This window comes from Salmo salar, chromosome ssa15 (assembly GCF_905237065.1).
Source record: "Salmo salar chromosome ssa15, Ssal_v3.1, whole genome shotgun sequence".
Classification (NCBI taxonomy): domain Eukaryota; kingdom Metazoa; phylum Chordata; class Actinopteri; order Salmoniformes; family Salmonidae; genus Salmo; species Salmo salar.
Window position 1 is genome coordinate 92,338,421 of NC_059456.1, and position 27,578 is coordinate 92,365,998.

At 39.8% G+C, this 27,578-nt stretch overlaps 1 protein-coding gene across 4 annotated transcripts; it reads right to left on the reverse strand.

Moving 5' to 3' along the window:
• Nucleotides 1–4,045: 4,045 nt before the first annotated feature.
• On the reverse strand, nt 4,046–27,100 carry LOC106572609 (hepatocyte nuclear factor 4-alpha). Of its 4 annotated transcripts, none has more exons than XM_014146945.2 (10): nt 26,918–27,100; nt 8,762–8,936; nt 8,325–8,449; nt 7,577–7,683; nt 7,242–7,397; nt 6,137–6,224; nt 5,615–5,767; nt 5,147–5,383; nt 4,792–4,914; nt 4,046–4,300 (listed from the first exon to the last, which is right to left on the reverse strand). In XM_014146945.2, the coding sequence occupies exons 1-10, from the start codon at nt 26,970–26,972 to the stop codon at nt 4,158–4,160; spliced, it is 1,362 nt and encodes a 453-aa protein (XP_014002420.1). In that variant the 5' UTR covers nt 26,973–27,100; the 3' UTR covers nt 4,046–4,157. The 4 variants fall into 4 exon arrangements, with proteins under 4 accessions (XP_014002420.1, XP_045552245.1, XP_014002418.1 ...); XM_045696289.1 differs by having other exon boundaries at nt 8,355–8,449; nt 26,918–27,094; XM_014146943.2 differs by lacking the exon at nt 26,918–27,100 and adding an exon at nt 10,421–10,724.
• Between the last annotated feature and the right edge of the window lie 478 nt (nt 27,101–27,578).

Genomic DNA, 27,578 nt, shown 5'->3' on the forward strand with positions numbered 1-27,578 from the left:
TGGTTGAACCAAAAACATTTCCACATCATTTCAATAAAATTAAGTTTAATCAACCTGGAATTGATGTTGAATTGACATCTATGCCCAGTGGTCAGACACTAAAAAACAGCCAATAAGCAGTTTAAACTGGTTTTGAAATGTCACTCCAAATCTTTAGCCAGGGTTAACCTGTCCTTGATAAAGAAACATTGGATATCATTATGGCCATTGGTTATCATCCATGTTACAATAGCATAATCATTGAGAAATACTAATCTTGATTGTAGGCTTCATCTTCATAATCATAGCTTAGTTATAACTCAGGACAGTAAAATGAAGATAACAAACCATCTAGTTTGCTCATTCACTTAACTTGTACAATATTGACTTAGCCAGCAAAGTGTCGGAGTGTAACAGGGGAAGACCTCTGAAATAATGTTAACAAAATGTTATATTTTCCTCTTGACATAAGGGTTTACCAGAAGCTATCCTGCTACATTTACAGTTAATCTCCTGCAGTTTAAGGTTGCATATCCTTTTGTACATTAACGTCTGCTCTTATTGAAATAAAGCACAGTACAATGCAATGTAAAAATAAACCTTGACATTTTATTCATCTTCACATTGAAAGGTGAAACATATTGCCCATCTTTGCAGTACAAAGTGGTACAGATGTTAAGGCACCATGTATTTTGTCATGTAGTTATAATACCATCACAAAATAACATTCTATGGTAAAAGGTCTTTACAGTAAAACTGAAGAAAAAAAATGGAATGGGTAAAACATTATGAATTCATCAACCTGTGAATGCCTATTGCAGGATAAATCAATGTTAAAGTTTACATAACTGGCCATACATGGATTTAACATTTTACTTTATGGGTTGGTTATGAAGGCTTCTTCTAACCCATTGCTTTCTACTACATATAATAATATGATTAAATTATATCTTTACATTAATATATATAGTTTATAAATCCCAAAATGGATGTAGCAACTACAGATTGCCCCTTTAAGTCTATCAAAAGTGTGTGAGTTTGAGCATGTGTCCATTAGGACTACGGATGTCTTTTTTTATCAGCATGAATTAGATTGATTAATAAAAGACCCACTTTTATTCCATAGACTGGGATCAGCAATATGCAGCTGTTGCAAGAGCGCAATTTTCACTGGCTGTCCACTGGTTTCAAAAACAATGATTGATCAGCAGCTTAAACTTATTGAATTCAATCATTATTGTGTTCAAATATACATTTAGATTTGTGAACAGCCATCCAACAACAACCACAATCCGTAAGGCGCAAATAGCTAAATGAGAGAGCAGCAGTGTGATTCACATCAATGCGCTATGTAGATATCAATAATGAATTATATCCGTATCGCCGTAGACTACACCACTGCTGTCATCCTTACCTCCAAGCATTTATTCAAATGTAATAATCTATGGATGCCAACAGCAGTCAAACACGTTTGGTGTGTCATCATATTGGTCTCTGATTTGTGGTCAGACTCGCTCAGGTGGAACAAATTGAAATGTGCGTCTTTTTTCAATGCTGATAAGAATGTCATTGAGAAAACAGAAGTGTCAAATATTTTTTTTCGCAAACATCCTTTCTGAAGAAATCATCTAGTTTTTCCAAAAGTATCTGTAATCTGATTGCAATATTTTAGCTTGTAACGTAACGTAACGGGTTACAGGTTTTTTGTAATCCCTTGCAGGTAACGGATTACATGTAATCCGTTACTCCCCAACCGTGGTATTAAATTAACTGAACTGTTTTAATTCAAACATTTAAGTGTTTTACTACACAACTAGCGATTTCCAGTGCATATAGACAGGGATATCTTAAACCTTGATTTCAATGCAACACAACTGTCATACAGCAAGTACAAGATAACTTAAAAAAGCTAAATATGTCCTTTCAGAACCAATTGACTGCCTATCATACCTGTATATCTCCATCTGCCACACAATTACATTATTTAAAAACATGATAATATCATTGTATTCTTATTTCTGGGTACAAGTTGTGAGTGACTATATCAGTCAACAGGACTTGTATTGCCATTGACAACAATCTTTAAAATACTGTGTAACACCAACATCATGATCTGCCTCATCACAGATATAAGGCCTGTTTGTAACATTCATACAATCTCAATGTGATTAAGAAAACCTATCTGACATGTATACAGTTATATTTTATTTACCAATTCATAATTTGAACTCTGTATAAAGACATAGATATCCTGTACAGCTACAGTACCAGTCAAAAGTTTGGACACACCTACTCATTCAAGGGTTTTTCTTTAATTTTACAATTTTCTACATTGTAGAATAAAAGTGAAGACATCAAAACGTTCCACCTACTGTATTTATTTATTTATTTTGCTCCTTTGCACCCCAGTATTTCTATTTTGCACGCTAATCTACTGTCAAATCTACCATTCCAGTGTTTTAATTGCTATATTGTATTTACTTCGCCACCATGGCCTATTTATTGCCTTTACCTCCCTTATCTCACCTCATTTGCTCACATTGTATATAGACTTATTTTTCTACTGTATTATTGACTGTATGTTTGTTTTACTCAATGTGTAACTCTGTGTAGTTATATGTGTCAAACTGCTTTGCTTTATCTTGGCCTAGGTCGCAGTTGTAAATGAGAACTTGTTCTCAACTTGCCTACCTGGTTAAATAAAGGTGAAATAAAATAAATAAATAAATAAATAAAAACTACGAAATAATACATGTGGAATCATGTAGTAACCAAAAAAGTGTTAAACAAATTAAAAGATATTTTATATTTTGAGATTCTTCAAAGTAGCCACCCTTTGCCTTGATGACAGCTTTGCACACTCTTGGCATTCTCTCAACCAGCTTCATGAGGTTGTCACCTGGAATGCATTTCAATTAACAGGTGTGCCTTGTTAAAATTTAATTTGTGGAATTTCTTTCCTTTTTAATGCGTTTGAGCCAATCAGTTGTGTTGTGACAAGGTAGGGTGGGTATACAGAAGATAGCCCTATTTGGTGAAAGACCAAGTCCATATTATGTCAAGAACAGCTCAAATAAGCAAAGAGAAATGACAATACATCATTACTTTAAGACATGAAAGTCAGTCAATGCAGAACATTTCAAGAACCTTGAAAGTTTCTTCAAGTGCAGTCACAAAAACCATCACGCGCTATGATTAAACTGGCTCTCATGAGGACCGCCACAGGAAAGGAAGACCCAAGGTTACCTCTGCTGCAGAAGATAAATTAATTAGAATAACTGCACCTCAGATTGCAGCCAAAATAAATGCTTTACAGAGTTCAAGAAACACACATCTCAACATCAGCTGTTCAGAGGAGACTGCGTGAATCAGGCCTTCATCGTCGAATTGCTGCAAAGAAATCACTACTAAAGGACAGCAGTTGGCGCTTAGTGGGACTATCATTTGTTTTTCAACAGGACAATGACCCAACACACCTCCAGGCTGTGTAAGGGCTATTTGACCAAGAAGGAGAGTGATGGAGTCCTGCATCCGATGACCTGGCCTTCACAATCACCCGACCTCAACCCAATGGAGATGGTTTGGGATGAGTTGAACCGCAGAGTGAAGAAAAAGCAGCCAACAATTGCTCAGCATATGTGGGAACTCTTTCAAGACGGTTGGAAAAGCATTCCAGGTGAAGATGGTTGAGAGAATGCCAATAGTGTGCAAAGCTGTCATCAACTATTTTGGTTACTACATGATTCCATATGTGTTATTTCATAGTTTTGATGTCTTCACTATTATTCTACAATGTAGAAAATAGTAAAAATAAAGAAAAACCCTTGTATGAGTAGGTGTGTCCAAACCTTTGACTGGTACTGTTTGTCAAAGAGCATACTGTATCATATTGTCCATGAATGAGGTTGTTCTAGCCGTTTGCAATTTCAGCTTGATACTACATGCAATAATATGAGTAGGCCTACCGTAGGTATTGTACCTCAGGCGGGGGTTAGTTTACTAATGTATCCCAACTGTACAGTACACTCCTGAGATTTTTTGAAAATATGTATTTCTCACATGTGAGAATTGTTGTTGCACCTTTATACTGAGCATGTTTATAGAGAAACAGAGATGCTAGCGAAGATGGTAAAATTGTAAATGCTTTGTTGGATGGGTTTGTGGGGTCCAGTTCTGTGTTAGATGGCTTCTTGCTTGGTGATGGTGAGCTGAGGGATGGAGATAGAATGCTTGGGCACAGTGGCTATAACCCCTTGTGCCATCTTATAGTGTTCTGAACTGGAGGCTGTGGGAGGAGAGGGGATTGGGGTTCCAGGAGTGGCTGCAACAAACCAGAAATAATCAATTAGTGGAAGAATTCACTAAACTATGCAGCTGGTCAGGTTAACAAACAAATCAACATATTTCCCTTGTGGCATGACATTACTTGAAAAACATATACATATATTCAGACAAGGAATAAGTACGCTTGTGAAATTTTCTGAGGGCATTAAAAATGTTAATAAAAAATAACACACGTTTTCTTTGACAAAGTAAGCCTGATTAGTCTCTCTGAAAAACTTCTTAGTGGATTATTCTGCCAAGCTTGTGTGTCCTTCCAACTACCTGACTCTGTTGCACATGGCAGTGGATTGATGCCACTGAGCTCATCGTTGGTTGAGAATCTCAAGCGTTTTTTGTCTAATTTTGGGGTCAGTGTCCCGGACACAGCTTTCAGTGCTTTTTAATCCAGAACTAGGCTTAATCTGTCTCTGGGGAACCAACACTTAGAGTTGGACATTTGGGGTCTGGCATGTAGTTATTGCTACTCACAGATTTGGCCATTGTGGATGGAAGTAGCCATGTTGCTTGAAACGATGACATTGTTGCTGAGGTGTTCTTGAACCAGATGTGGATGCAGCGAGTGAGGTGTGTGAGGTGCCTCATTAGCAGAACCTGAGGAAAACAACACAACATACACCAACCCCCCAAACAGTTAATTTCCTCCTTCACTGTCCATTGGTAATAGAGTATGATAACCAACTAGCATTCTATCCTATTGAAGATTGTAAACTTCACTAGCCAATAGAACTCACGGAAAGTTGTTTGTATTAAATTATTTTGGCATTACTTTTGGCAATAGATTGAAACGTTTTAGTTTCTTTGTAACAATATCAAGATGTCTAACCTCCTAAGAGCATTTCTTGGAGCAGGTTGTCAATCTTGGCCATGCCAAAGAGTTTGACAAACTGTATCTGTTCGATCATCTGCCAGGTGATGCTCTGTAGTGTGGGCAGCAGCAGGAGCAGCTCTCCGAAGCGTCCCCGGGAGTCATACTGCCGGTCGTTGATGTAGTCCTCTAGGCTGACCTGAACCTGGTACCGCATCCGCTTGATCTTACCTGGGTCACTCAGACCTTTGGCATCTGGAGCAAGAGAGAGTAGGCATTTGGTCAACAGCTTGGTCACTCGCTGTCTGGACACGTTGCTCATATAACAGGCATTCTTAGTCACTAGTTTAGTTACTCACTGGTTACATCGTTTTTTGTTTTGCAACATAAATGTTACTGCCCTAGAATGCTTCATATGATGTTTCACTCTTTGAATCAGATGATGGGCTGTTCATTTTAAAAGTGACGTTGTGTTCCATGTAATACCTGGATCGAAGAAAACAATGGCTTTCAAACAAGCGTATTCATTGTCGTCTATCTGGAGTTCCTGGAAGGACAGCACTAGCTCGTCCAGAATCCTCACTGCTACCCGGCACACTTCCATCTCCGGGCAGTTCCGGGGAATAATGTGGTCATTTCCTATAAGGAACAGAAACCAATAAATGTCATGTATACCGAATCACTCTGTGATTTTTTGACGATTTTGAACCCCCTCCCAAACAAATATCATATTGCTAGCATAACTCTTATATAACTAGTCTATTATATTACAGAACTATTATATGACATGATGTAATTATAATAATAATATTACTTTGGTGTGTGCTTATATTTTTACAAGTGTGTATCAGTTACCATATGCATGCGTTAATTGGAAATGGGATTTTTGCATATACAAAATCCACCTGAGACACCCTCGGAGAATGGGGTCACGGCCAGGGTCTACCATTATTAATGATGACCCAGGAGAAATTAGATGGTGTACAGTATCTAATATCTTGACTTTACCTAGTAACAGGAGGTCCTTGTACAACATAGACCTCTTTGCAGCTCCAATCAGAAGATTCTCTCCTGCATGGGCTCGCAGCAATGCCACCTGAAATAAAGGAAAGCCTTTTCATTATTAATCACTGGGCAAAAACTGGTTGAATCAACGTTGTTTCCATTTCATTTTAATAAAAAAAAAAATTATGATGTTGAATCCAACGTCAAAAACCGATTGGATTTGAAAAAAGTCATCAACGTAAGGGATTTATTTATTTTTTCCGTAGAAATGTTTACCGAAATCCAATGACATGGTGAATTTTTGATTTCACATTGAATTCACATTACTTGACAACTCAACCAAATGTAAATCCAAACTACAGGTTGAACTGACCGACGTCTGTGCCCAGTGAGTAGCTTTAACCTTGAAGCTGTCTTGCAGCAAAACACAGCCTCTGAACTTCTCTATGAAACAATGCATTTTATTTTTTATTAACTTTTTATTTACCTTTATTTACCAGCCTTGATTCGAACCAGGGTCTGTAGTGACACCTCAAGCACTGAGATGCAGTGCCTTAGACTGCTGCCCCACTCGGGAGCCCCAATTTGATAAGACATGGGAAATATTACATCACTTCTGCCACTCATACCTAACCATTAAACAAGTAACCTTTCATTCCACCCTTAAGGTCACTGAAGAGCTAACCAGAGATTCTCACAGAGAGAGAGTCAAGTAAGTGTGAAGATACACCTGCTGGATCCCTCACTAATTCAACATCAGCAAATCAGTTACCAAAGCCCTGGTTGTCACGGTGTTAATGATTCTGGAATAGTTCTGATCAGAGATACAACTATCAAACTAGCTCATCATATTCTAACTGGATTTGGAGGTCTTAAAAAACAGCAGCAGCACTCCATACTCAAAATGCTGATTGGAGAGCTTTATATTCCCAGGACACATAGCTTCAAGATGTTATTTTTAAGAATCCCAATAATGTCATTATCAGACCTGTTTCTGGCCTTATATTGCATGCTTTTTAGTCCAGGACAAAACAGCCCCTAAAGTGCAATAACCCTGAATGAGAGTAGTATGGTTTAGTCTAACCTGTTAAATCTAATGCAACCTTACCTGGTCATCCAGGGGCAGGTCACAGAAGGCAGGGATGTACTTGGCCCATTCCACCAACACCAGCAGCTGCTGTTTCATTGATTCACACACATCTGTGATGGTCGCTATCTTTTTTGTCCTGATGTCACCATTCAGTATAGGTCCAGGTGAGGATATCTACACATACAGAATTAAAAATGAATGAGTCTCCGATGTACTCATAGCCAAATTATAAACATAATTTATTTAACCAAAATAAATTAAATTCCATTCCATTCTATTCCTCTGGGGCAATTAAAAATGAGTTTTAAATGCTTACATGATTTCGATCAAAAAGCCATATCCATAGGCCTTACCTGTCTTGAGAGTACATCTGCCTGGATAAGTGCATTGATAGATGGTAAACTGCTGTCTTCATAGCTAGATCTCCTAGTGCTGATTCTGTCTCTCTCGTTTTGTACAGCTGAGAAACAATAGAAACATAAACCGCGGCTATCAGAATAGAATAAATACTCTATTGTTCACTAGAAATGGTTTAGTCAGGACTGACTCCCCACAGGACTGACTCCCAACATTTTCTCAGACACACTCTAAGTCACTTCACAAACCTACGAAGTCATTCAACTCAAATATGCCATTCCATATGCAGTTGAAAAAAAACATGTAATAAACGGTGCATAGACTATCTGACAGTCATTCACAGTTCCTAGTGGGTTATTAGCATTGACTCAGAACAGCATTGGGAGAAAACATTCTCCCAGGGCTGATGTGTTTATTAGTATGTGTGGCTATAACTCCCTCACAGAAGTTTTCGCTCAGCATAAGCTGGTCATAGAATTCAGTGAATCACGGAGTGAACATTAACAAAGTGCTGCTCTCGTGGCTCTTGCAACATATCCTACTCTGAGCCATGAGCAGTCCCAATGGCACTGCTCCTCTCTACAGCTCTACGATAGGGACTGGTTCTAGGATATACCTTACCAGAGATGATTAAATCATAACTGCTAGTGTCATCACATTGTGTAGAGACTGAGTATAATACGTAATAACACAATATGGCTACATAGGCCTCTCTCAATGTTGTCATTCTTAAATTCTAATTACCATTTGAATGAAGTTGAATGAATTGTATACCTTCTTTTTTCATGCCAGCTCGAAAGCATTTCTTCAATCGACAGTATCTGCATTGATTCCTCTTGTCTTTGTCCACAATGCATTGTCTGCTGAACCTGGGAAGTGAGTTTGAAGAGGGCTTGATTATTAAGGGCTTATTGAGTAGATTGCAGTTAGAAGACTCTTGTTGAATATGCCAGTGCTATTGCAACCTACTGTAGAAGGTTGAAATCTATTGGTTATCACTTTCTCTCAAGGCCTAGCTACATCAGTTTGATATGGCAACTGTCAATGAACACCCCATCTATGTACAGGTACTGTATCCCAATCCCAAAACTTGTTGAATTTAATAGTATTTTATTGTAATTACCCAAGGATATGATGGTCACTGTCTTTGCTCTTGTGTGTAATATTGGCCTAAACCTCACCTGCATGAATACATGTGATTTTTGCGAACGCTCCGACGGAAGAAGCCTTTGCAGCCGTCACAGCTGGAGGCCCCATAGTGTTTGCCCGTGGCCCTGTCCCCACAGATGGCACACAGGGTGCCCGCTCCGAGGTGGTTGGCTGCATTCATGTTGGCACTCTCAGCCGGCGAGGAGTCTGAAGCAACAATGGATAAAGACATATTTTATACAGTATATTTTAGATGTGCGTATCACCCTATGCTTAAGAGTATGGAGTGAGAGATAGAGAGAGATATTCCTTATCAAGTCAGCGGCTCTTTGGGCCATCAATGCTGGACATGAGATAGAGGATATGTGCAGTTATGTGATCCAAAATCAAAACGAATAGATATTTATGAGGGTTATATAAAGTAATTAAATAATGAATTGCTATGTTGGTGGAAGATAACCTGAGCGAGTGTAGGGATGGATGTTATGGAAAGACTAGTGGTCAACAGTTTGAGAGAACTAGAGGAAAGGTCATTCATTTAAATCATTTGTTACTTTAACCAGAATGTTTTTCTACAAAATGTGAAAAATGTATTCTTTTTTTTACTCTTAGCTCTCTCAGTCCTCACTTATCGACTAATATAATCAATATATTGACTGAATATAACTTAGAGGGACAATAGTGAATGACCTAACTAACTAACCAACATACTTTCAAAGAAAACAGATATTTTGATTCATTTCATTTCAAAAGGTGAGAGCGACATTGATTGGTTGACTGCATCAGGTGATTACATTAAAGTCAGTGGTTACTCTTATACTCTTATACTCTTATACTTCACATTAAGTTACTCTTATTAATACCTGTGCAGTAAAGCTGTAATTAAACTAGTAACAAACGACACACTGTATTGTATGCTGTTTAAGTATCATAAAACAATTGAATTTTGTGAGGATTAAACAGTACAATAATTAAGGCATATCAAAGATGATATTGGCCATGCAATGTAATTGTCTTTCAAGGGTCATTGCTTTTTCATCCTGCGAGGAAGTTGTTTCATTTTAGAATCAGGTTCACAGCCAAACGTCATGGGAGACTAGAAAGGACAATTTCTCACTTTCAAAAAGCATATATCATGCTGTCACACAACTCTGTGAAATGTTTTTCTCATTTTATGGACCTCAAAATGCATAACATAGATGTAGGTAACAAGAGAGAGATGTCCATGTCTCTTAAATCACTATCGCATAGTATGAATATCTATTCGTTGTAATTCTATCTTAAGTGAAATATGACCACTATACCATAACAATCTACATGTTACAACAGGAGAAGGTAATTCTCTACCAAATGGTTGTTTCACCACCAAATTATCCAGATGCATTGGGTGTATTGTGCAAAACCCCTGAATGTTTTACTACTGCAAGAAGAGGGGATAATATTATCAGGAAAGAAGCACATTATCATCCATCAGCATCCAATACAAGATGGACAACTGACAGCTGCTCTTGATAACAACAACTAAAACCCTCCGTCCACAACTGACCTGTCCAAAAGTTTAACGTATGGGTGGTCCTGGGAATCAAACCCACTATCCTGGTGTTCCATCCTCTACCAACTGAGCTACAGAAGACCAGTTTAATAGCTAAAAGTCTCAAAGTTCAACCAGGTAATGTTTGACTCTGACTCACCTGAGCCCATGGAGAGCACTTGCATGTTTTCAAACTCCAGGGTGGTGTAGGCTGGGTCCAGGGCATCGCTATAGTCTGCCATATCCATGTCTACTAGTTCTTTGGACAAACAAATTCCCTCTCAGCTACCTGACAGTGGGGAAAAAAGATTTGTCCAAGAGGCTAAGTGCCCCCCCTGCACCCATCCTCCCCCTTCTCCCATATTTGGCCAAGCTCCTCCTCATAAAGGTAGCTAGAGATACCGCTGAGTATGCGATGGGGACAGTCTCTCCTCCAGAGCTCCGGAGGAGGAGGCCATGAGGAGCCTGGTTGTGACTGACAGGAGGAGCCTCCTCCCAGTTAGGCTGCTAACCAGAGGAGGGGTGGGGTGCATGTCAAGTTGATATTTAACTAGACTCCTCTATTGGTGTATCACAGTTGTTTTTCTCTCAAAGATAACATAACTTGGAACTCTCAATCTTTTCCCTTCTCTCTCTCTCCTCTCTCTCTCCTTCCTTCTTTCTCTTTCCACCGTGCTGTCAGTAATAGGTCAACGATTATACTATGAGAGACATAAAATGTTGAATCTCAGCCAAATCATTGTGCTTTACTTGCTTGACGTCACCTCTTGTTGTTTCCTGCCAGTTTAAACCAGTTGTCCTTCAGATAACTGAATGTCTTTGACCAAAAAATTGGAAGCTCAACTTGTAGGCCATCCAAAGAATGCCAAGACACTCTTACCCCACGCCTTCAGCACCAAAAAAGCATCTTATCATATGGATTCTTATTGCAATATGAAAGCACACCGATTATTTTAGCCTTCTAGCTAAATGTCTTAATCAAATGTATACTCAGCGTGAAGAGAGGTGCAGCTCAACAGGAAGTAATGCATTATGAGGGGGCCTGCCAACACTCTGGATTCAGACCTACAGTACCAGTCAAAAGATCGTACACACCTACTCATTCAAGGCCTTTTCTTTATTTTTGCTATTTTCTACATTGTAGAATAGTTGTGAAGACATCAAAACTATAAAATAACACATATGGAATCATATAGTAACCAAATAAGTGTTAAACAAATCAAAATATATTTTATATTTGAGATTATTCAAAGTAGCCACCCTTTGCCTTGATGACAGCTTTGAACACTCTTGGCATTCTCTCAACCAGCTTCATGAGGTAGTCACCTGGAATGCATTTCTATGAACATGGAATTTCTTTCCTTCTTAATGTGTTTGAGCCAATCAGTTGTGCTGTGACAAGGTAGGGGTGGTATACAGAAGTCCATATTATGGCAAGAACAGCTCAAATAAGCAAAGGGAAACAACAGTCCATCATTACTTTAAGACATGAAGGTCAGTCAATTCGGAGAATTTCAAGATCTTTGAAAGTTTTTTCAAGTGCAGTCGCAAAAATCATCAAGCGCTATGATGAAACTGTCTCTCATGAGGACCGCCACAGGAAAGGAAGACCCAGAGTTACCTCTGGTGCAGAGGATAAGTAATAGGTCAACGATTAGAGTTACAAGCCTCAGAAATTGCATCCCAAATAAATGCTTCACAGAGTTCAAGTAACAGGCACATCTCAACGTCAACTGTTCAGAGGAGACTGCGTGAATCCGGCCTTCATGGTCGAATTGCTGCAAAGAAACCCCTACTAAAGGACACCAATAAGAAGAAGAGACTTGCTTGGGCCAAGAAACAAGAGCAATGGACATTAAACCGGTGGAAATCTGTCAAAATTTGAGATTTCTGGTTCCAAACGCCGTGTCTTTGTGAGATGCAGAATAGGTGAACGGATGATCTCTGCATGTGTATTTCCCACCATGAAGCATGGATGGTGGTGTGATGGTGTGGGGGTGCTTTGCTGGTGACACTGTCGGTAATTTATTTAGAATTCAAGGCACACTTAACCAGCCTGGCTACCACAGCATTTTGCAGTGATACGCCATCAGATCTGGTTTGCGCTTAGTTGGACTGTCATTTGTTTTTCAACAGGACACTGACCCAACACACCTCCAGGCTGTGTAAGGGATATTTGACCAAGAAGGATGACCTGGCCTCCACAATCATCCGACCTCAACCCAATTGAGACGGTTTGGGATGAGTTGGACCGCAGCGTGAAGGAAAAGCAGCCTACAAGTGCTCAGCATATGTGGGAACTCCTTCAAGACTGTTGGAAAAGCATTCCAGGTGAAGCTGGTTGAGAGAATGCCAAGAGTCCAAAGCTGTCATCAAGGCAAAGGGTGGCTACTTTTAAGAATATAAAATGTATTTTGATTTGTTTAACACTTGTTTGGTTACTACATGGATCCCTATGTGTTATTTCATAGTTTTGATATTATTCTACAATGTTAAAAATTGAAAAAATAAAGAAAAACCCTTGTTTGAGTAGTTGTGTCCAAACTTTTGACTGGTACTGTATTTCCAAATGTAATATGTCTCTGGTAAATCTCAGTTAATTATTTTGTAATAAACAAGGGAAAGAACTATTGCTGAAAATAACTTGTTGCCTTTATGCAAAGGAGTTCACTGTTTCACAAAATGCTGTACGCACGTTACATACCAAAGCAGTGTGACCCAACTCTTCAGAAACTTGCTCCTTAATGTCAAATTGAAGGCTTTTAGAGCACTTTTTGGTCACTAATGTCATTGGTTTGTGATGGTAGGAGCCTATGTTTGTAGGACCGCATTGGGATACGTTCAAGTAACGTATTAGAAAGCTTCCAGCAGGATTAACAATGTCAAGTGGCTTAACAAGAATTTAAGAACAGAATGCACTGTCAGAAAAGTATTAGAATACTCTAAAGTTTACTATTATATGTTCATAAAATGACATTAAACATCGAATACAGTCGAGTATTAACTCAAATACAGTAAACATTTGTTTCCCCGGCCTGTAACGCAAATGATTTTAGAAGAATAAATGTTGCAGAATACGCAAATAAGGTGGCCCCACTGCATGAGTAAATGTGCCATGGTAAACAGTAGTGTTGTAATTGAAGAAGGGAACGTGCCAGGACACTACAAGCCACAGGTCAATGATCTAGGGTTCACCGAGACCTCAGAGCAGTTAAACGCAGGCTGGTGAACTTGAGAACCACCCACCCAGAGCATATAGGATTCATAAAATAAAATCTCTCCTTCCGAGTTTACCATCGTAACATTCCTGTGGTTAAGTCGGTCACTGTGATCCGCCTGAGAGTGTAGAGTAGATCAAATATTGACTAAAATTGATCCAAATCATATCAGAAGCCAATATGGGAGACACCATCTTGATTCATGTTTGGTAGAATGACATTATCCAGGATAACCTGTTAGATGGATGAAAACAAGTTTAGCATCACAAACAAAACGGCACCAAGGTACCTTGTCTTCTTTAAACTTGAGAGGAATATTTGTAACCAATAACAAAATGTTTTATCAATGGATGACAAGAGGTGGTCAAATAGAACATACAACTAATCTAGGGCCTCGCCAGAGCTTCTGGGTGTCCATGTTTAATAAGCCTGAACAGAGGTCATTACATTGTTTGCTTCTCCACATCTTAGGTAGACATAGACTCTAGAGGAACGCCTCTCAAGTGCCCACATTTGCTCATGTTTGCTTGAGCACCAAGGCAGTAATGATCACTCTATTCCCTATATAGTGCCCTATGGGCCCTGGTCAAAAGTAGTGCACTAGGGAATAGGGTGACATTTTGGACACCTACATAGACTCTGTTGGAGTGCCCTTCAAGGGCCCATATTTGCTCATTCACCACGGCAGTAATGATGGTGAAGCTAGAGGGAAATCTGTGTGATGGAATAAAGAGAACGAGTCACTTAGAACAAGTCTTATCTCCATAGCCATTAAACGTCTTTATTATCGCCAGCTCACGTCTTCATTTTCTGTGAACTCCTCCAAGAGCAATCATATACTGCTCCATAAAGTGTAATCTGCAAGGTTAAGACTTTCTTAATCACACTCAGGCAGTGACAGACTGTTCAGGTTTAGAAAGATACTGATAGCAACATTTTGGATCATCACCTTAAACTCACATAACTTGTCTACGTTTTAGTAACTGATATTGATTTTTATCACGATTTACATGTCATTTACATAATGATAACAGGATAACATGTCATAGTACTCAAAATATAATCTTGAATTCTAATATATAATCTTAGTAACTATTTAATTTGTCATGTTTTTGCAAATATGGAGAGTTCTATCATATCAGATTGTATGTTTAAGCAATAAGGCCCGAGTGGGTGTGTTATATGGCCAATGTACCACAACTAAGGGCTGTTCTTATGCATGATGCCACGCGGATTGCCTGGACACAGCCCTTAGCCATGGTATATTGGTCATATACCACAAAACCCCAAGGTGCCTCATTGCTATTATAAACTGGTTACCAACATAATTAGAGCAGTAAAAGTAAATGTTTTATCATACCCGTGGTATACGGTCTGATATACCACAGCTGTCAGCCAATCAGCATTCAGGGCTCAAACCACCCGGTTTATAATTAACATTAGTCCCTGTTTAATAGGTACATTCCCATAGCGCACACATTTCCAACAGCTTCCAGAGTATCTTATCATAGAGTAACCAGAGAAGCCTCCTGATTTAACTAGTTCACTTTAGTCTGTTTTAACACGGGGCCAGACCCTAACACAGCCACCAGAAGACTAGACCATAGCAGTAACATGCAGTCCATAAAACTCCAAAAGTGAAATGTCTTCTAGACAAATAGTTTATTTCTGTGTTCTCAACAAGATGATTAATATTTGTTATTAAGGGTTAACATGACATAACATGTTCCCTCATGCTCCCGTTTGAAACTGTCAGTCCTCGTCGTACACACCAGAAGCAGCCATGTTGATGTGTGTATGACGTCTTTATGCAAGTTCTGTCCTGTCAGTATTATAATGAGTCACACAAACAGCCCGGGGCTAAAAGTCAAAAGACTGACTTCTGATGAGACCTGATGTAACACTAGTGTAATTCTCCCCTTTGAAACTAACTTCAAACTCCAGTTGTGAACAAAGTCCTGTCTGTCTTCTGAATAGGAATCTGAATAGTCCGACCACTGACCAAACTCCATCTGTTAACCACTGCCTATTTGTACCTTCCACTGAATGACTCTTTTTCATTCCACGCGTCCGATCCCATTGGAAAGAGCTACTGAAGCTAAAAGAGAATAAGTGGAGACAACAACTGGAGGAAAACCAAGAGTCAATGATATTTGGAATATACTGTATGGGAAAATATTTATTTTTAGGAGAGCTCCAGCACAGGGCAAATGTGAGTGTTTATGATGTGTGTATTCTACACTGTTGTAGATGTTGATAGGATGAATGAAAGAAGGACGGAGACATTAACAATGTGCTTGTTGCAGCATACTTGAGGCCAGTGTTGAGCCTGCGCTGCTCTGTCTGTCTGTCTGTGTGTGTTAGATGTAGGAGATACTATGTGTGTAGTAGTAGTGTCATGGCAGGCGAAGACCTTGTCAACAGATGATAACTATCTACAAATCACACAGCTTGTGCAACTCCAAGCCCCTTTGGCTGACCAGCGGTAATATCACTGTGTCTGTGCCGTTGGAAAATTGTTGACTTAATGTGTTAATGTTGACATTTGTTGAAATGATTCTTATTTGCTGTTTTTGTCGTTGCTTTGGTTTTGGTAATGCAATTGAAATGTTATGTTTACTAGTGAAGGTAATTATGTTGACTTGATACCCCTTCCCTTCCCCCTGTTTTAGCTAGCACTGACCGACACCTCCTGTAGATTGTTTGGTAAAACAGCTGTCAGTAAGAAAATAAGCTGAGGTGAAATCAATGCTTTGACTCACAACCATTTTGTGCAAATGTCTGGAACAACATTGAATCTAAAACTTGCAGTAGTAGTAGACTCTCAAGCCTTGTTCAGACTGTAGGCCTCAATGCTTTGTTTTTCAAATCCCTTTTGGAATACTGACTGTCCAAACAGCAAGTTACAAGTGAACAAATCAGATGTGTGTGTGTTCAGACATTTGCTGATGGCTACGCTAGTTGTCATAGTAATGGTGGGTGTGTGTGTGGTGGCGTTGGCTGATTGGTGATGGTGCTCCTGCTTCAGCTCACTCAGAAGATGTTGTGCAGCAAGCTAAGGTGGCAATAATTCCTGCCATGGAAGTTTCCTAGTTGCTTAGAATGTTTGAAATCATAGTGTAAGAACTTTTATAGCCTCAAAGGATAAGATGATCCAACATTCAAAACGAGTCATTTTTGGCTAGTCACAGCAGTCAACTAGCTACAGTGGGGGAAAAAAGTATTTAGTCAGCCACCAATTGTGCAAGTTCTCCCACTTAAAAAGATGAGAGAGGCCTGTAATTTTCATCATAGGTACACGTCAACTATGACAGACAAAATGAGAAAAAAATATCCAGAAAATCACATTGTAGGATTTTTAATGAATTTATTTGCAAATTATGGTGGAAAATAAGTATTTGGTCACCTACAAACAAGCAAGATTTCTGGCTCTCACAGACCTGTAACTTCTTCTTTAAGAGGCTCCTCTGTCCTCCACTCGTTACCTGTATTAATGGCACCTGTTTGAACTTGTTATCAGTATAAAAGACACCTGTCCACAACCTCAAACAGTCACACTCCAAACTCCACTATGGCCAAGACCAAAGAGCTGTCAAAGGACACCAGAAACAAAATTGTAGACCTGCACCAGGCTGGGAAGACTGAATCTGCAATAGGTAAGCAGCTTGGTTTGAAGAAATCAACTGTGGGAGCAATTATTAGGAAATGGAAGACATACAAGACCACTGATAATCTCCCTCGATCTGAGGCTCCACGCAAGATCTCACCCCGTGGGGTCAAAATTATCACAAGAACGGTGAGCAAAAATCCTAGAACCACACGGGGGGACCTAGTGAATGACCTGCAGAGAGCTGGGACCAAAGTAACAAAGCCTACCATCAGTAACACACTACGCCGCCAGGGACTCAAATCCTGCAATGCCAGACGTGTCCCCCTGCTTAAGCCAGTACATGTCCAGGCCCGTCTGAAGTTTGCTAGAGAGCATTTGGATGATCCAGAAGAGGATTGGGAGAATGTCAGATGAAACCAAAATCTAACTTTTTGGTAAAAACTCAACTCGTCGTGTTTGGAGGACAAAGAATGCTGAGTTGCATCCAAAGAACACCATACCTACTGTGAAGCATGGGGGTGGAAACATCATGCTTTGTGGCTGTTTTTCTGCAAAGAGACCAGGACGACTGATCCGTGTAAAGGAAAGAATGAGTGGGGCTATGTATCGTAAGATTTTGAGTGAAAACCTCCTTCCATCAGCAAGGGCATTGAAGATGAAACATGGCTGGGTCTTTCAGCATGACAATGATCCAAAACACACCGCCCGGGCAACAAAGGAGTGGCTTCGTAAGAAGCATTTCAAGGTCCTGGAGTGGCCTAGCCAGTCTCCAGATCTCAACCCCATAGAAAATCTTTGGAGGGAGTTGAAAGTCAGTGTTGCCCAGCGACAGCCCCAAAACATCACTGCTCTAGAGGAGATCTGCATGGCGGAATGGGCCAAAATACCAGCAACAGTGTGTGAAAACCTTGTGAAGACTTACAGAAAACGTTTGACCTGTGTCATTGCCAACAAAGGGTATATAACAAAGTATTGAGATAGACTTTTGTTATTGACCAAATACTTATCTTCCACCATAATTTGCAAATAAATTCATAAAAAATCCTACAATGTAATTTTCTGGATTTTTTTTCTAATTTTGTGTGTCATAGTTGACGTGTACCTATGATGAAAATTACAGGCCTCTCTCATCTTTTTAAGTGGGAGAACTTGCACAATTGGTGGCTGACTAAATACTTTTTTCCCCCACTGTAACTAGCTAGCTGTTTAGTTTACTAGCACATTCACTCATTTGTTTGCAAACAATTAACAAGCTATTTAGCTACCACACTTTGTTGTCAAACTGTCAACAGTGTAACTAGCAATCGCCAAGATATGCCTAATAAAAGTCTAAAAACACTTGAGGTCAAATAAATCCGATTTGACCGTTCAAACACAAGTCACATGGCCAGGAATCAGATTTGTATCTGATTTTAAACCACCTATGAAGGTGGTTTGAAATTTTCATTGAAATATCCGATTCCATATGCTTTTTGGCTGCAGGAAAATATCAGATTCTAATTTAGCAAATAATGCCTGCGGGGGTGTGGTATATGGCCAATATACCACGACTTAGGTCTGTTCTTATGCACGACGCAACGAGGAGGGCCTGGATACAGTCCTTAGCCGTGGTATATTGGCCATATACCACAAACCCCTGAGGTGCCATATTGCTATTATAATACTGGTTACAAACAGAACAGTAAAAATACATGTTTTGTCATAACCGTGGTATAGGGTATCATTTACCACAGCTTTCAGCCAATCAGCATTCAGGGCTCGAACCCTCCAGTTTATAATCGGATTTCAGTCACTTCAAACTGCCAGTGTGAACAAGGCCTACACAGTAGGAAGGTGTTACTTACATTTTGTTCAGAGGGCCTACATTAGGCAGCTTTTAGTCTGCCATCTCAGGACGGAACAGAAAACAACAGAGTTATGATTGAGGCACCAATAGTACATTTCAGAGCTCTCTATAATTCTGTCCTGAGCTTTATCCCTTTATTTCAGAGTGGCCCTTCCACTTAGAACAAGCTACAAAAGGACATGACACTGCAGGAGCTCGTCTTCTTGAATGAGTTCGTCTTCTTGAATGAGTTCAAAGCTAGGCTCAAATCTATGGTGGACAGTTTAGTGGGGTCTGTCAATGTTTTGACCCCTAGATGCAACACACCTCCCCAGATAAGTATTGCCTGTTCAATGTGTAAATGTATGTTTTTAAACTGTAGTGCTTTGTGCTTTAGGGTGTAATTATATCTGAATCGCTGTGTGATGCTATTTTGGCAAGGTCTCTCTTGAAAAATAGGTCTCTCTCAATGATACTAACTTGGTGAAATAAAATAAAATCTTTCATTCAAGTACAGAGGAGGAAACCAAAAGCAAAAGAATGCTGTGTACTACTGTCCACGGGATTGACCTTTCAATTACTCTCAATTTCTCAGCAAATTAAGGTTTAGGGTGCCATACAAAAACATGCAGTTTTACCAGTTCTAACTATTCACAAATCCAGGACTCAACTCCTCCTTGTGGATTTACAGAAGGAAAAAGTGAATATGCATACATCTTCATATGAAAAACATCTGAGATTGTTAAAATAGTTCTCTGAAACAACTGAAATATTCTCATAGTCCTGACCCATGACTGTTTGGTCTAAGGGCAATGATAAAGTTCTAGGGCCTAAATTTGCTCACCCTCCATAACCCCAAAATTATTGGGCAATAAAGATATTTTAATAGTTGCTGTTAAAATAAGTTGTGAGGGAATATGCTACACTTTGTTTGTAGATAACTTTCAACAATCAAGGATTTGACATTTAAAACTTAGACTACCATCTACATGCAAAACTTCGTAAATTAAAACTTAGACTACCACTGGGATATTTTCTTACACACCCACCCCTAATTGTTTTTTCCACCATGCAGGAGGAAAGCTCAAGTAGCCCCATGTCTGTACACTAAATAAGTAAACAATTGCATCAATAAACATTTAACCCAATGCTCCACGTAAATCAATGACAGTGTCTTGATAAAGCCCTTTAATCATTAACTGCTGTTTTTGCTGAGAATTCATTTTGCCTGCTAGCACAAATCCTATCTGTCAGCAGACCGCATGGCCGGTTATCACTCTCTCTGCTGCTATAGGCTCTCCCATGATCCACCAATCAATATCAAGAAGGAATCACAAGACACTATAAGCCAAGGAATTCAACCTCATCCTAAATCATCATAATAAAATAAAATGTAATACCTATGTAGCAGCAGAAGCTGGACGGCAGCTGACATTGGTGCCTCTTTCATAAACTCTGCTATTTGCCTTCTACAGATGTAGGATCTTAATTTCATCACCCTGTTGCAGGAGAACGTTCCTGCAATGCAGGACATTTAAAACGTGTAGTGTATTTGAGGTTTAAAAAGGCTTCTGAAAATTGTAATTTCCACTTAGAAATTTCAGACTTGATTTTCCCTTATGAAAAATGTACCAACCCTTACAAAAATGACCATCAATTATAATCCACCTAATAATTAAAATGTCCTGTTTCTGCATGATTATTTTCCTAATGTGTTAAACTGGCTCAAATTAAGAACCTACATGTGTATATAACCTTCTTAGAGGACAGTTTCAACACTTTAAAAAACTCAGTGGCCCCATTATGAGGGTTCATCACCCTTCTACAGTCTACTGACTGAGCTTGATGACTGGCAACCTCTCTGCTACAGTCATCACTCTGTTTGAACAGTTCAACCCTATGGAGAGTTGAAAGAGGATGTTCAGATAGTGATCTAAGTATTAAGCATTAAGATGAATGAGGAGGTAGATTTCACAGGCTGACCCGTATAAGAGGGAATGGAATCACTTGGTAGCAGCACCACCTTGTGGACAAAGGAGGCAGTATCCTATAGTTTTTGTTTGTCATAGTTTCCCAAAAAGAAGAGTGTGACAAAGTAAACTCTCAGAGCAAATGAATTAATCTGCAGTTTTCCCAATTTTGTATGAATAGACTCAAGATAAAAGATAAATTGATACACATTAACGATAATACATGGTTTCATTTGACCTTTTACTTTACCAATATGGCCTTCCATATTAAAAATACTATATTATACTATGGTTTAGCATTACTATATTTACACACTATAGTATTTACTGTAGTGTTTTTGCAGACTTAACTGTAATATTTACTATAGTGTTTTTGTTTTATTATCTTTGACATAGAAGTGGAGGCTTTCTCCTTGAGGAAACCTACTGGGGAAATACTAAAAGAGCAAATTGTCCATAACCTGTCAGTAGGTAGGTATGTAGGACTGGGGTCTGAACGGCTAATTCAGAGATTCTGCTCTTTTCTATAACTTGTACACAATATACTTATGGGTGGCACAAATTGGGATACGGGGCAGGGAATGGGCAGGGTATATGCAAATAAAATACTGCAGTATTAACTATATATTTTTTTAAAGTTTAGTGTTTCTGCGGACTGTACTGTAGTATTTACTACGTAGTTTTTTCTCTCTCCCAATAATACTGTAGTATTTACTATAGTATTCTACAGTATACTACAACATTGTATAGTAAGTAATACACATGATCGATGGATACTACAGTGTGTAGTATAGTATTCTACAGTTAACTACAGAATTCTATAGTAAGTACTGTAGTACTCTAACGTAAACTGTAGTATTTTTTTCATGTGGGCTACCACATCAATATGTATCTATAATAGTGTGTCTATTTTCAGACACAGCTAAAATTATCATATTTTTAAGTCAGAAAGCATTAATTCAACTAACGAACAACACAAAACTTTGTTCTGTGAGCAGTCCGTCTGCAGCTTTACTTCGGCTGCTCTCAAAACACAGTCCCATACCACTGTGCACTAACGTCAGCTCAACGTCTAGTTTTGATTTACATTTGGTTGAGTTGTCAACTAACGTGAATTCAACATGAAATCAACAAAAAATGTCACCATGTCATTGGATTTACGTTAAAAGTTGAAATGCCTTTACGTTCATTACTTTTTGCAAATCAGTTTTCCACGTTGATTGAATGTCATCACATAGATTTTGTTTTGGGGGGGGTTGAAATTACGTGGAAAGAACGTTGATTCTGTCAGGGATTTCTTCGTCGGAGGACGATATGGCGAAATCATCATCGGAAAATGAGGACCAATATGAGGCAGAGTTGAGATGGTTCATTTTGAACTTTTAATAAATTCCAAAACGAACATACAAAATAACAAAAACGACCTGCACGATACACTGACAGTCCTGTTAGGTTTACACACACTAAACACAGAACAATCTCCCACAAATACACAGACAAACACACCCAACTAATATAGGACTTCCAATCAAAGGCAACACCACACAGCTGCCTTCAATTGGAAGTCCACCCCAATTAACTCAACATAGAAACAGATCAACCAGACTACACATAGAAATACATCAACATAGACCATAACTCAAAACCCGGAAATAATAAATCAAACGCCCTCCTAACTAACACACCACCCTGAACCACATAAAACAAATACCCTCTGCCACGTCCTGACCAAACTAAAATGACAATTAACCCTTATATTGGCCAGGACGTGACAGATTCAACCAGTTTTTGCCCAGTGGAATGGTTTAAAAAGTAAACAGACAACAGAGTAGCTTGTTGTGTGGTGGAATAATCTACTGCATGAAATCCCTCTCTCTTTCCACCAGCTATGTAAAAGTATGTATAACAGGGTAGTAGTCAAAATCTATTGTACAGTTGTATTCTGAGAGTTATAGTACTACAGTACTACAGTTATAGTACAACAGTCATAGAATTACAGAATACTTTCCGTGACATGTGTTTCTGACTGACTGTACATATGTAAGATCTTAATTTGACCATCCTCTTGCAAGAGAACTTTACTGCAATGCAGGAATGTTTTTAATTGTAATGTATTCAAAGTTTTAAAAGTATTCTGAAGTTAGTAATTTCCACTTTCAGACTTTCAATTTTAAACTTGGTTTTCCCTTATAAAAAATCTATCAACCCCTACAAAAATGTCTATTAATTATAATCCACATAATAATTCACATTTCCGTTGCTGCAGGATTATTTTCCTGATGTAGCAAACTGGCTTAAATGAAAATCCTACATCTGTACCTGGAGTGGTGAGGTGACCATGCAGTGAGTGTTCCATGTTCCTCTCCATACATCCTCCTGACTGTGGATAGCTGAGCCCTGACAGTGACCAGGCCCAGGGACCAGACCATATGCCCATCAGCCTCTCTCTCCCCTCTCACCTGGGAGCACGCTGCAGTGCCCAGGCCCGGCCTGAGCAGAGTGAGGGTGAAGGAGTGTGTGTGTGAGGGAGGGAGAACAAGGGGGGCTGTAGCCGGTGGGGATGTAGGGCCATAAGCCATTCACCAAGCCCTGATGTAAAATGTGTGTGCGTGTGTGTGTGCGTGCGTGCGTGTGTGTGTGCGAGCCAGAGGCTGCAGCCACGTGACCATGAAGTGGCAGCAGGGATAATCCTATAATGCCTGTCACAATGAGATTTGATTGGAGTCTTGAACACTGGGCTTCATAGTGTCAAGTGTACAGAGTGTGTAATGCCCCATCCACGCACACAGTTTATGGGGATCTCTGCTGGGTTTAATACTAAAACACATCTAGACCGTGTTAACTCATTATAGCAGTTGAGTCCAGCTCTTCATTGAACAAGAAATTCCAAACTCAATATGACTTTTATAGTTAAAAAATATGAGAAAAAGTTTCAGCATGTAGCCTATTCAAGCATAGAGAGCAGTTATGAATAGCCAAAGAATGACAAATGAGATGGTTTAGAGATAATGAATGGAGAGAGATAGGATGTGTCTGTCTGTGCTCTAAAGCATGAGTCTACTGCACCAGATCAGAAAACTCTCTCCACCTTAGTAAGGTATTTATCATGTTATTTGAAAAGGCAAATGCTTTCCAATGCCCTTTATGCCAACACTGTCACTATATATGAGTCATATACTGCATCTCCTAAATTCAGACTTAATCTTCATCTCAAATGGCAGATCACTCCTGTCCAATCCCAATCCAGGAAAATGTTATGAGTTAATGCCAGAGGTCAGACGTCATATGCTTCTGAATGCTCACCCTGTTCCCAATATAGTGCACTAACTCTGGTCAAGTTGTGCTCTATATACTGCAGGCAATAGAGTGCCATTTCAGACGCAGCCCAGGTAATGTCCACCAGGGACCAGAACTGCAGGTAATGTCCACCAGGGACCAGAACTGCAGGTAATGTCCACTAGGGACCAGAACTGCAGGTAATGTCCACTAGGGACCAGAACTGCAGGTAATGTCCACTAGGGACCAGAACTGCAGGTAATGTCCACCAGGGACCAGAAATGCAGGTAATGTCCACCAGGGACCAGAACTGCAGGTAATGTCCACTAGGGACCAGAACTGCAGGTAATGTCCACCAGGGACCAGAACTGCAGGTAATGTCCACCAGGGACCAGAACTGCAGGTAATGTCCACCAGGGACCAGAACTGCAGGTAATGTCCACTAGGGACCAGAACTGCAGGTAATGTCCACTAGGGACAAGAACTCATAACTACTGTATACCATTTCAGACGCAGCCCAGGTCATGTCCACCAGGGACCAGAACTCATAACTGCAGGTTATGCCTGTGACACACTAATGTCAGTATTTGTAAGTCTCCTGATGCATGAGAGACATTGTGTAAGCACTATTATGAATTAGAAGAGACCTTATCAACAGTGATTTGCAGCATTCTTGTGTCTGCACAAAGAAACATATAACCCAAGATCTAGACCAGAAATAAGCTTAAACAGGGTACTTGAAAAGGAAATGTATTTGCAACATACAGTAAATGTCCTCGTTTGTGAAGCTCTTTTAAGCACACGGAGGTAAACACATTCCTTGAGAAAAATGCAGGTATTATACTCAATGTTATTTAATTCTACATTTTTTATTTATCCCTTTTTCTCCCCAATTTCGTGGTATCCAATTGGTAGTTACAGTCTTGTCTCATCGCTGCAACTCCCGTACGGACTCGGGAGAGGCGAAGGTCGAGAGCCGTGCGTCCTCCGCAACACAACCCAACCAACCTGCACTGCTTCTTGACACAAGGCCTACTTAACCCGGAAGCCAGCCGCACCAATGTGTCGGAGGAAACACTACACCTGGCAACCGTGTCAGCGTGCACTGCACCCGGCCCGCCACAGGAGTCGCTAGTGCGCGATGGTACAAGGACATCCCTGCCGGCCAAACCCTCCTCTAACCCGAACGATGCTGGGCCAATTGTGCGCCGCCCGATGCAGTGCCTTAGAACTGCGCCAGCACAAAGTAAAGCAACAGCTGGTGTGTTCCACCATATAGAGCACCACAGTGGAGGTGTCATAATAACCATACAACCTAGCGGTCAAACAGAGAAATGGTTCCAATAGTTGTTCCACCATCCATTTTTCCCATAGGAGATTTTAGAAACACTTCAAATAAGAGCTGGGTTTTGTGTAGGCTTATACTGGCATGACGTTTTCATAACCATGTAAATCTCTCTCGTACAAGGAGCTTTTATCAATATATTCGGCTCTATTTACTCTCAGATTCGAAAATGCGAATTGGCATCAAAGTAGACATCATGCAAAACTACAAATCCCTACAAGCTCTAGCTGACACCTTTCCTGACAGGTACTGTGTCCATTTAAAACTTGCACAAGACAGTTCACAGAATTGTCATTTTAAATAAACGTAGGCAATTTATTTATTACTATATTTAGCTAACATTAGATAGTTAATTCAGAGATTCGCACCTTTGCCTTGATTCGGCAGTCTCGTCCAGATCATCATGGCATTTGTAGGTCTTTATGATAAACATCACCTTGCCCTAAAGAGATTTACATGGTTATCGAAACGTCACGCCAGGGTAAGCCTACAAGAAACACAGCCCTTATTTGAAGTGTTTCTAAAATCTCCTATGGGAAAAATGAATGGTGGAAAAATGATTGGAATCATTTCCCTGCTTGACCGCTAGGTTTTATTCACTGAAACCTGTGAACATGCTTTGAACATTTGACTGTATTATAAAGGAAAGATGGTACAGTATAATAAAACCAGGAAGGGGCAACTAATATCCTCAGTTTGGTTGGTCAAAGGTGTTTTGCATCTCCTGGACTCATATGTAAATTATACCTTGTGTGATCAATGACATAATGAAAGCAATCCCCAAGCCATTCACGCATAGGCCACAGTACACTTCTGAAAAGGCATGTTCTGACACTTTGCAGTGTAACTGAGTCACACTCAGTTTACAGATGCTGTCAGGTGTTTTCCTAGTTTTTCCCAGGTGGTTCCCATGTGTTTTTCAGGTGAAAGTCCAGTGTTATCCTCTGACACAGAGTCTGAGGCTGCCCTCCACACCTTTCCACTATCCTGGCTACAATTCCAGCCAGATTCACTCTGAAAAAGTGTTTTACAGTGCTTGACACTATAACAGGACTCCTCCTGAAATGTGTTGTTATGATTACATTCAGCCCACTGCCTATAGCGGTCCTTTATTCATCACGTTATGCTACACTCCGAAGCTTTGACTTGCCAGGCTGACATCAGTCTCATCAGTCAGTCTCAGCTTATTATGGGGCCCTTTTTAACCACCTTCATATCGTCGCCACACCTCCTATATTGCAGTCGTGTCAAAAAAATGGCGATGATATTTTCTACATTGAATGGACCTGCCATAAGAGAAACCCTCTGCAGTGTGTATTGCATACTACAGTTTAAACAAAGTCAACAGCTGGTGTGAGCTCCACCATAATGCACCGAAACCGTGAGATGATAAAAGACTAACTGTGTACTCACCACCAGCGAATGGAAACTCCATGCTTGTACTGACTTGTGAGTTTACATTAACCATCTCTCTCCCTGTTTCTTTCTTATGTGTTTTCTTTTTCTTCTGTATTCCCAAAGTTCTAGGGTTTCAAATATGGAAGTTAGCCACTGGCTGCGTCATAATGAGGAAGGTGGTGTTGGTGCAAGGTAAGGCCCCAGCATTAGGTAGGTACTTCTAGCTGTTATCTTATTGATTTTTCTAATCTGAGAAAAATGTGGGTGGAGATGTTAAACAGTAACCAGGCTCATAAAGAGACCACATATATATGTCAGGAAGCTGTCGCTATAGCAACAAGATGGTAGAAACAAAAAGCCTGTCTGTAGACAAGTTGATTTTATTAATGTGCATTGAGTAAAGGAAGGAAGGAAGAACGGGAGTAAATGAAGGAAGGAAGAACTCCTCTGCAAGAGGGAAGGTGGAAAAAAGGGACATGAAAGAGAAAGAGGACTTGAGAGGGAGTCACCTCCCCACCTCAGACGGTGAGTGTGAATTAAGTTTCTAATGTTTTGGTTGAGAAGTCCTCCTATTCTCTCCAGGTTACACAATGAACGAACAGAAAAACACTGGACAAATACAATAACATACAAATATCCCTGCGAATAGCAGTAAGTTGATAACATGGTACAGATC

Bases quoted from the DNA above. Each gene is read 5' to 3' on its own strand.
- LOC106572609 (XM_014146943.2), bottom strand. From the start codon at position 10,508: ATGGATATGGCAGACTATAGCGATGCCCTGGACCCAGCCTACACCACC. The intron at 7,398-7,576 runs GTAAGGCCTATG...CTGTATGTGTAG, and splicing joins CAGATGTACTCTCAAGACAG to ATATCCTCACCTGGACCTAT. The intron at 6,225-7,241 runs GTAAGGTTGCAT...CCTTTATTTCAG, and splicing joins ACCTGCCCCTGGATGACCAG to GTGGCATTGCTGCGAGCCCA.